Genomic DNA, 11,162 nt, shown 5'->3' on the forward strand with positions numbered 1-11,162 from the left:
TATAATCCCTGTAAAAGATTAAATAGTGAAACACTGACAAATATAGGGGGAGAAGGTAGCCATAGTGAGGTGTGGTGTGGTGATTTTAATGCACACAATACATTATGGGGTAGTGAGCACACAGATCATAATGGAAGAGTAGTGGAAGAACTCTTAGAAATGAAAAATCTAATGTGCATTAATGATGGGAGTTACACTAGGTTGGATATATCCAAAAGTAAATATTCAGCTATTGACTTAACAATTATGTCCAAATGTTTAGCTAAAGATAGTGTGTGGAAAGTATTAGAAAAAAATTTAATAGGAAGTGATAATTTTCCTCTGTACTGTAAAATAAGATTAGAAGTTTCAAAAACAGACATAGAAAGGGTTCCTAGATGGAAGATTAAAGCAGCAGATTGGAATGCATTTCAGTGTGAATGTGAACCATGATTACAAAGTTTAAACAGTAATATAGATGATGTAGAGCAATATAATAATACAATTTGCGAAATTCTTTGTGAGGTTGCAGAATATGTAATAGGTAAAAGTATAGGTAGGCAGAAAAAGAAAAATGTGCCATGGTGGACTGATGAGTGTAGTAAAGTAGTTTAAACAAGAAATAAGTTATTAAGGAGAGTTAAAAAGTCATTCTTTTGATGGCTTTATTGCATATAAGAGAGCACAGGCAGCGGTAAGGAAAGTTATCCGTGTAGCTAAAAGAAATCATTGGAGAGAATATTGTGATAGAATTGGTGAAAATGTAGACATCAGCGACGTATGGGGAATGATCAGAAAAATGGGAGGGATACATAATTTTAACAGTATACCAGTTTTAATAAGTGGAAATAAACAAGTTATCAGTAATAAAGAAAAGGCAGAGGTTTTGGCTGAGGCATTTGTAAAGGTGCATAGTAATGATAACATTTCAGAAGAAATGAGGGAAAAAAGAGAACAAAGATTAAGAGATAATCCAGATGTTTTAATTCAAAAAGTTTCCTCGGAAAGTCCAATAGATGCTATATTCACACTGAATGAACTAAAACAGGCACTGAAAGGGGTAAGACATACTTCTCCAGGGAAAGATGAAGTGTGTTATGATATGATCAAGCATCTATCAGAAAAAGCATTAATTTGAGGTGTTGACATTCAACCGCTGAGTTCAGCGAACTAATGTAGTTGATATGGGCTCCGGTATATTCCTAATATCAACTGGAATTTGGTTTACTTAAGATATTCGATATAAACCACAGTTAAGCAGCCTTTGTACGCGATTTCCTACAAGCCATTCTATATTAAACGTTAGAGCTGTTATTTGACTCATAGTTGCGTAGAATTTTCGGTCGAGCTAACACGTTAGCTCTGGCAAAATGGCGGCGAATGCGGCACAGCAAGCTCCGACACCAAACTGGTAAGATTTCTACAGTTTATAAATCCTTCTCATATTGAACGACTGATTTCTATAACGTTAAATGGAAGCCTTTACAAAACATGTGTGATGTAAAAGTTTACGTTAAATGTCTATTGGGTTTTAGCGTTTGCTAGCCTAGCCGCTTTAACGTTGCTTTGCATATATACCGAGAATTCTGTAGTATTTCAATCATTTTTATAACAACTTTGATAAGTCGTTTTTTTTAAACACAATTTAGATTGAAGACGGCGCTGTTAACATGAATATTGTAGATCAAATGACATTTGAAAAGTTGTTCCACTTTGGAATTTGCCTTGCGTCTGTGAAGGCCATTTCTGCGTTTGGCCTGTTTATTAAAGGCCTGATTACTGGATAGATTGTAATTTTACCGTTATGGCAATTAATCAACATTATTTTAGGCCATTGTCTAAGCAAGTCACGGTATGTGTAATAACTGTGTGCATATCTTAATATAAAACTAACTTGCGGATTTTAAAATGTACAGATATTATAACGTGTATAACGTTGTAGTCAGTTTTATTTGAATGTGAGCTGTGTTTTGTATGGATCAGGAGCTTGTGTAGGTGCCTGAAAATGTACAGAAAGATTCTAGATAATATGGTGTAACCTAAGGTCACATTCACCCTGTCATCCACAGGCCGTATGGTAGTAATTCAAGCGGTGAAAGCAAAGTCCATGAGAACCCAGAATGGGAAAAGGCCCGACAGGCTCTAGCCTCCATTAGTAAAAGTCAGAACTCTACCAAGACTTCACCAACCAATCACACCACCCAACAGGTTAGTGTTTTTTATGAATAGTGGTGGTTTCTAGTTGCATTGCTTGTCTATGCCCATTTTGTGTGGGTAAATGGTTGATTCTGTTTTGTTTCCTGTTAGACCGGACCTTATCAGGGAACAGACTCATCTGCAATGCAACAACAGCAGCAGCAATACTATCAGCAGTGGTATCAACAGAACCAACAACAGTATGCTGGTTACCAATATCCATATAACTACTACTACCCCATGCCTCCGGTAAATAGCTAAATGTGCTCCTTCATATTCTTATAGCATATACCTACAGTCGAACCAAAATTTATTTAGACACCTTCAACATTTCTGACATTATCTCATAGTTTATTTGCTGTAGTTTAGAAAATGGTAATAAAATATGACAAGAACTCAGTTATACTGTCAGAACAAATTCATCTTGATAATGTCAGATAACTTTGATAGAAAGGTATGTTATGGATTACAATCCGCTAAAAATTATTCAGCTGTTCAATTTAGTACATAATTAGATTAGGGATGCTCCGATCTGCCTTTTTCGCCTCCGATACCGATACCTAGGGTTCAGTATTGGCCGATACCGATCCAATACCAGTGAAGTTTTTTTCCCTCATTTAAATAAATATAGAATTTATATATCTCTGTGTGGGGAAGTCATAATCATTATTTCACAATCTACTAGATACAGACTACTTCATTATAAAGAAAAATAAAATAAACAACAAATCTGAATATATAGGCCTATGTATATTTATAATCTATGACAAAAATGTATCATAAACTAGATTAGTGGATAATTCGGCAGCAAAAGTTATTCTAGAAAAATCAGTGCATAATAATTAAAAAAATCCAAACATTTAGTGAAAAAAAACTATTTTGTGGGGAACAAATAAGTGTTGCACTAAATATGGTAAAATGTTACACATTGCTATTTGTATTATTATAAAATCCATTCATTAAAAACATTCATGAATGTATTTATATATAAGTATATACTATAAAATTAAAAAACATTTCATTTAAATCTATAGCATATTTTTTAATAAGGCAACAACATATTATAGATACGATAGGACAGAACAAATACAGTGCAGCACGAACTGTTTTTATACGGTCTATGAGCACGAAGCGCTTACAATGTGCGCATCCGGTGTGCAGAATGATGCGCTTGAAGCCTGAAGCAACCTGGCGTCACAGCCTGCACACCGGATGCGCAGATTGTACGCGCTTCGTGTTAAAAACTGCAAAGCACAAAGTGAAGAGAAATTGATGCGTAGTGTATTATATCTGTGCAACAGTTATTGAGCCTTTCTTTTAACAGTTTTACATTTCAGTTACTGTGCACATTAAAAATAATTTAAAGTCTTTTCTACGCCCGTGTTTTGTTCTCACACCTGGTAGCAAGTAATAAAATAACATTAAATTCTGGCAAGAAGATAAAGTCCTTTTTGCAAAGTCATAGACATGTATTTACAAATCAAGTATAATGGGAACACAGAATGATCTTGGAGAGAGCTTTACCGAGCTGACTGCTGTAAGTTAACCGAACGTGACCAGGATTTAAAGGCTGAACGAATGACTGACAGCCACAGCGGAGAAAAGAGTTTGTGTGAACTTTAATGTAAGGACTTAAATATGCATATGTAGCTCACATTAAGCTAACATATGGCTTCAGAAGTAACACAGAATAATTCGCACAATCGAAGAAAAAAAAAAAAAAAAAATCTCGGATTTAGATCGGCCCTCTCTGACCATTATAGTTGCACCGCCCCATCGAGCTCTCACTAAATCCGCTCCTCGGCTATCAACGAGAGGAACGTCTGTACTTCCTCACCAGACCACGAAAAAAAGGTGCGCTCATTAAAAACAGTTCCCTCGCTGACTGTGCTGATTTAAATCTAGTGGTTCTGGTGTTTCGTATCTCTAATTCAATGAATCAGGTAGTGACGGTTCTCTCCAGCCAATCACTGATCAGCAGGGTTTACTCGTCACATTTTGATAATTTTGTATGTCTCGCTTGGAACCTCAGCCGAGGTGGTGCTGAAAAAAGTACCAGGTACCTGGGGCCAGATTCACGAAACATTCTTCAGAAGAAATTTCTTCTTAACTGCCATTTTCTTCATATTTTTCCATATTTTGTATTCCCAAAAATTCTTCTTATGAATATTCTTATTTTTTCTTAAGATTGTTCTTAAGACAAACCTTAAGAAGAATTCAAATTCAGCGTTTGCTGTAGCAGCGCAGACACACATACCGGAAGCGTTCACTCGGATGAGAGCGCAAAACACAGCACAAAAATGAATGAAACCGATCTCTGTAGCTTGAGACAGGCAGTAACCCTTCAAAAACACTGCGCATTAAAAACGTGAAGCTGAGCGCTAGTCAAAGCCGCAATTAAATAGTGTGCATGCTGCTTATGATTATTAGGGTAATCTGCTAGAAGTGCAAAAAGACAAAGTGTGAGTTTATCAGTGCGTATTCACTCAGATAAAGACAGTCATTTTCTTAAGAAAAATTTAAGATGTTCTTAAGAATATATTTGAGAACTTAAGAATTTTTCAAGAATTGCACTTAAGAACATTCTTACAAACTTCGTGGTATTTATCTTAAGAAATTTCTTAAATTATTTCTTAAGAAGATTTTCGTGAGTCTGGCCCCAGGTGTTGTACACAGTGGAAATCCCCCCAAAAGTGAGCCCTACCGAACCGTGCCGTACCATGCAGTGGAAAAGTGCCATTAGTGCATGATGTCCAGCTTTTCTCTGTAACCAAAAAAAAAAACTAAGTAGGAGTAGTGTAAACAGTTTATGCTGCCTAGTTTTTTAAAAATCTGTTTATTAAAAATCTAGTACCACTCAACCCAACTATTACAGCTTTCCTATTTTGTGCAGTTTTAATAATGATTTCTTGTTTTTTTTTCTTTTCTTTTTTTATTCCCCCATTCAGTATGGAGGACCATATCCTCCAGGACGGTATGGTCTTCCAGGGGGCTACCAGACACCTGCTACACCCACTGGACAGGTATAGACCTCTAAATATCATTTTGAATTAGTGCTGGCCATGTATATGACCTAGTTTTTTGTACGTTTGAAGTATTTCACTGATTACCCCTTCCTCTCTTTTTCAGGCCCCTGCTATGCCCATGATGGAAGATCAGTCCTCCAGCTATCCCTCCCAGCCCCCTCCTCCTGCAACCTCTCAACCTCCCCCTCAGAGTCCTACATCTCCTGACCAGCCCCCGCCCCCTCCCCCCCCCCCCATACCTCCCCCACCCAATGCCCAGTACCCCCCTCCACCATCCCAGACCACATACAGCCCTAATGGTACCCTGCCATACAGCCCCACTGATTCAAACACTATGATGCAGGGCTACAATTCAGGACAGATTCGGCCAGGGTACCAGGGTTATCAAACTCCAGCATATCAGCCCCCTCAGCAGCATTGTCCAGGACAGGGCCTATATGGTGGCCCAGGCAGGGTGGATGCTAAGAAACCTAACAATAGCAATATGAACAAAGGTGGCCAGCAGCTGTGGCAACGCATGAAACGTATGTGTCTCTGTGCTTATGTGTGTATGACTTTTAATTATATCCTCCTAATGTTCTTTTTCTTCCCTAACAGAGGCTCCTGGAACCGGTGCTGTCAAATTTAATATACAAAAACGCCCATATGTCATGACCAATCAGAACTTTCCTTCAGGTGATCAGGCCCCTGGATTGGCTTCTCCCACTGCGACAAACCCATCGCCTGGGTCTGTTGCTACAACCTCTACTACTTCCACAGGAGCCGGCCAAACTCGGTAAGTGTCCTGGGAAATATGTTAAGTTAAGGTAAATCGTTAGATCTGTACTAATTTAAATGCAAGGTATCATCACCATATTAACTTAGTGATTTTTAAATGTAATTTAAAATCAGTGAAAAAATTTTTTTTTTGTAGGCCACAGGACTGGCCACAGGCTATGAAAGAGTATGTACAACGCTGCTTCACAGCCTGCGAATCTGAAGAGGATAAGGACCGAACAGAAAAAGTGCTGAAAGATCTTCTGCAGTCCAGACTACAGGATGGCTCTGCTTACACTATCGACTGGACCAGAGAACCACTGCCAGAGTGAGTTGCATCTCTGTTCTGTAACTTTCTACACTTGGTTTAGTTCAGTATTCTTTGTTTAGTCCGCTTCAGATCTGTTTTTTCAAACTATTAATTACTGGCACTAAATAACCACTTGCTTTATCAGTTTGAAGACAAAGCAGTCTCGCTGGGAGGCAGTTCCTCAACGTTCTCAAGAAAATGCTATTGGGAGAGGTGGAGCCACCCGTGGCAGTCTTGGGGCCAGGTTGGGTAACTACAGAAATGTCTTTTCTCAAAGAAGCCCCTCTTCAAGCTCCTCCCACTCATCCCGCTCCTCGTCACGATCCCCGTCGCCTCACAGCCGACACAGGGACCGGAGTAGACATCATCGCAGGTAATGTGCAGGGCATTAATGTGCTTGATTAATAATCTAATACAGTCACTTTTTTAGTATAAATATGAAAGGAAATGGAGATCAGTAGGGTTGGGTACCGAAACCATTTTGGCACCCGGTACCTATGTAACCAGTATGTACTAGAACAGAATCAGAACGTAGATTTCGGTGCCTCATTTCGGTGCCAATTGAATGCCTGAGCGATCGATTGCACTATTTGTCCTCTGGTTCTCCGAAATGGACATAAGCATTATCACCAGCACCGCACGTGAAAAATAATTTCCGTCTGAGAAAATGCACATGAATGAAAACTCATCTCTTTCATCACTATTTGACTTCATCCTAAAAAAAAAAAAACCTTCGTTTAGAGTAAATGTACTTAATTATGAAAATACCTACGATGGCTTGGATAACAGATAAACTATACATTGTCGCAGTTGATTGTTTATTGCCTTTGTTTTAGAGCCCTGCACGGGCCTTAAATTTAGGCCCTAGCCCTGGCCCGAGACGCTCAGGCCCTAGCCCGGCCCGTGTCCTACAGCTTATCAGAATTACCGGCCCGAGCCCGTCTTTTTTCCCCCTTCTCCCAAAACCGCTTATACTACTGTTTCAGCTATTAAAGGGATCTTGTGATGCTATTTTAAAGATCATTATTTGGTGTAACAGAATATGTTGACATGCTTTATTGTTCAAAAAACACATTATTTTTCAAATACTGTACATTATTGTACATCCTCTATGTCCCGCCTCTCTCAAATGCGTCGTTTTCAACAAAGCCCCTCCTTTGACAAGCGCAGTCTACTCTGATTGGCCAGCTGATCCAGTGCATTGTGATTGGCCGAACACCACAAGCACGCGCCGGAAATGTAACGTCCCTTACCATAATCGCAGCTTAAGCTTTCAAAGTAAATATCAAAATGAACCGAAACTCAGCGAATACATGCCTCACAGACATGACAAATATCTATCGAAAGCTTTAAATGACTACTTAGTGAAATAAAACAAATAGAAAACAAAAACTCTCATTATTATCATAATCCGTAAAGATGCACTTTCTCTAAAGGCGCGTCTAATGAGGAGATGGTGAGTCATAATCGACATCTTCATCCTTGCGACACAGACTAGTTTATTAGTAAATAATTAAAATATCTCCTTACTATTTCCACCTGACACAGTAATTACTTTTGCTGGGGCTTTGCGGCAAGCTTTAGCCTATTGCGTGCATTTGAACGCAGAACTCTTCAGCTGCACTGATGGCACACGCTCTGCTGCTGGACACTAAACACCGTCGAGTAGGGCTGAACGATTAATTGCATTTGAGATATCGCGATACGAGAACGCGATTTTTCAATCGCAGAGGCTGCGATTACACTCGGTCACGTGACACGCGAGAGTGAAGAGGTGTGTTCCACTTAAAGATCGATCGATGTATGACATCAAAGTACGGTGAGAGAAAGCATAAGGAGACGTCCGCTCTCTATTATAGCTCTCGCAGTACTTTGATGACACACACCCATCGGTCTAAGCAGCGCTGATTCAAGTCGAGCGGGCCAACAGCAGAAAAAGAAAATAAATGAAACCGTAAACAGCCAAAGGACGTAACTTAGAATGAGAGATGGATTGGTTTGTGAAAGGGAAGAGAAAAGCCATAGATGAAGTCACACAGACCCAGGGTAGGTGCTGGTCATTTAAAAGCTTAAAAGCTAAAATATGATGAGGCATATCTTGCTCTCGGCTTCACTCACCGTGTCTATACCAGACGCTACAGTTGTCTATATGTCTATACCTACACTGGACGCGATAAAGCAACTGTTGCAAATCATTTGAACTTTGTGTCAGTACGTCATAAATAGAACAAGCCATCAGTTTAATGTTGCGCTGCATCCAGTGTACACAGCGTCACTGATTATAATGGTTCTACTGTATTTTGCAGCTCGCGTCCGGTGTAGACACGGTGTTTAATGTCGTTGGTGAGGAGGAAAGCCTGTGTGTGTCCTCTGCCTTAGCTTATAGAGAGAATAATAATTAGGGATGCACCGATACTGAATCAGTATCGGGCCCGATACTGGTCTCCTGTACTCGTACTCGTTAAAATGCCCCGATACCAAACGCCGATACCACACAGCATGTGATAAGCGCCATATTCAAACAAAGAAACACAGACAGCAGAAAGGAGTTAAGGATGTCTACTACGAAGTATATGTATGCAATGAATATAATGTTAAACATTCAGTATTGCCTGTATAGCTGGTGTGCGCGAGCTGATAAACAAAGCACGCTGAGTGGATTGAGTGCGCGGCGGCACAGATGCGTGAGCTTGTCGAGTGAATATACCTTTCTCGCAGACATCACTGGAAAGTTTGTAGTTTGGTCGGATATGTAAAAAACAAGTTAGTAAAACAATGCAAAAGTTACTTAACGGTAGGGAGAGAGAGAGCGAGAGAGAGAGAGCGTGCGCGCAATTCTGTTGTGTGATCTTTGATGTTCACTCACTTAGCACACGCATCATTTGGATTAAAACTAAATCGTAAAAATAAAACAACAAATAGAAAACAAAAACTCTCATTATTATCATAATCCGTAAAGATGCACTTTCTCTAAAGGCGCGTCTAATGAGGAGATGGTGAGTCATAATCGACATCTTCATCCTTGCGACACAGACTAGTTTATTAGTAAATAATTAAAATATCTCCTTACTATTTCCACCTGACACAGTAATTACTTTTGCTGGGGCTTTGCGGCAAGCTTTAGCCTATTGCGTGCATTTGAACGCAGAACTCTTCAGCTGCACTGATGGCACACGCTCTGCTGCTGGACACTAAACACCGTCGAGTAGGGCTGAACGATTAATTGCATTTGAGATATCGCGATACGAGAACGCGATTTTTCAATCGCAGAGGCTGCGATTACACTCGGTCACGTGACACGCGAGAGTGAAGAGGTGTGTTCCACTTAAAGATCGATCGATGTATGACATCAAAGTACGGTGAGAGAAAGCATAAGGAGACGTCCGCTCTCTATTATAGCTCTCGCAGTACTTTGATGACACACACCCATCGGTCTAAGCAGCGCTGATTCAAGTCGAGCGGGCCATCAGCAGAAAAAGAAAATAAATGAAACCGTAAACAGCCAAAGGACGTAACTTAGAATGAGAGATGGATTGGTTTGTGAAAGGGAAGAGAAAAGCCATAGATGAAGTCACACAGACCCAGGGTAGGTGCTGGTCATTTAAAAGCTAAATGCATAAAATATGATGAGGCATATCTTGCTCTCGGCTTCACTCACCGTGTCTATACCAGACGCTACAGTTGTCTATACCAGACGCTCTACACTGGACGCGATAAAGCAACTGTTGCAAATCATTTGAACTTTGTGTCAGTACGTCATAAATAGAACAAGCCATCAGTTTAATGTTGCGCTGCATCCAGTGTACACAGCGTCACTGATTATAATGGTTCTACTGTATTTTGCAGCTCGCGTCCGGTGTAGACACGGTGTTTAATGTCGTTGGTGAGGAGGAAAGCCTGTGTGTGTCCTCTGCCTTAGCTTATAGAGAGAATAATAATTAGGGATGCACCGATACTGAATCAGTATCGGGCCCGATACTGGTCTCCTGTACTCGTACTCGTTAAAATGCCCCGATACCAAACGCCGATACCACACAGCATGTGATAAGCGCCATATTCAAACAAAGAAACACAGACAGCAGAAAGGAGTTAAGGATGTCTACTACGAAGTATATGTATGCAATGAATATAATGTTAAACATTCAGTATTGCCTGTATAGCTGGTGTGCGCGAGCTGATAAACAAAGCACGCTGAGTGGATTGAGTGCGCGGCGGCACAGATGCGTGAGCTTGTCGAGTGAATATACCTTTCTCGCAGACATCACTGGAAAGTTTGTAGTTTGGTCGGATATGTAAAAAACAAGTTAGTAAAACAATGCAAAAGTTACTTAACGGTAGGGAGAGAGAGAGCGAGAGAGAGAGAGCGTGCGCGCAATTCTGTTGTGTGATCTTTGATGTTCACTCACTTAGCACACGCATCATTTGGATTAAAACTAAATCGTAAAAATAAAACCATTCATAGGGGCATTCACTATAAACATAATTTATTTTCAACCTTAGGCATACACGACTTTCTGGCGAAAGTGAAACTAACAGCCTGTGTGAAATGCGCTAGGCTGTACTACTGTCCTCTCATTCTGCATCAGTACAAATACGTGCACGCGTTGCGCGTGTTTTGCTTGCTTGAGTGTTTCTGCATTATATGAGTGGCTTTGGAATATAAATCGCAGCACGTTTCAGATGAAAAAATGCGACTTCTATTTCTGAAAATATCACAGTTAGGAGATTTATAACGAGTGGTTCCCTACATTATTACAGCAAAGCTCGTGATTACAGTACTAATCCACTGCAATGGAGCAGCTGTAATGCTATTAAATTAAAGATGTACCATAGAGCAAAAAAATTAACAGTGAAAGTAACAAAAACTTGTAAAATACATTTTAATGGGCATAATT

General features: G+C 39.9%; 1 protein-coding gene across 3 annotated transcripts in view; it reads left to right on the forward strand.

Annotated features, from left to right (window-relative positions):
• The first annotated feature begins 1,118 nt into the window (after positions 1-1,118).
• The window catches only part of LOC107549486 (leukocyte receptor cluster member 8 homolog), a 22,732-nt gene continuing 12,688 nt past the window's right edge, over positions 1,119-11,162 (forward strand). The window contains exons 1-8 of one of the 3 annotated variants that reach the window (XM_016230591.1): positions 1,119-1,390; positions 2,049-2,187; positions 2,287-2,424; positions 5,124-5,198; positions 5,305-5,725; positions 5,799-5,976; positions 6,115-6,285; positions 6,413-6,640. In XM_016230591.1, coding sequence (XP_016086077.1) covers positions 1,350-1,390; positions 2,049-2,187; positions 2,287-2,424; positions 5,124-5,198; positions 5,305-5,725; positions 5,799-5,976; positions 6,115-6,285; positions 6,413-6,640 — 1,391 coding nt within the window. In that variant the 5' untranslated portion in view covers positions 1,119-1,349. The remainder of the gene's footprint in view (positions 1,391-2,048; positions 2,188-2,286; positions 2,425-5,123; positions 5,199-5,304; positions 5,726-5,798; positions 5,977-6,114; positions 6,286-6,412; positions 6,641-11,162) is intronic. The other 2 variants (XM_016230594.1, XM_016230593.1) reach the window with 2 other exon arrangements.

Source organism: Sinocyclocheilus grahami, unplaced genomic scaffold, assembly GCF_001515645.1.
Source record: "Sinocyclocheilus grahami isolate Dianchi unplaced genomic scaffold, SAMN03320097.WGS_v1.1 scaffold373.1, whole genome shotgun sequence".
NCBI classification, from domain to species: domain Eukaryota; kingdom Metazoa; phylum Chordata; class Actinopteri; order Cypriniformes; family Cyprinidae; genus Sinocyclocheilus; species Sinocyclocheilus grahami.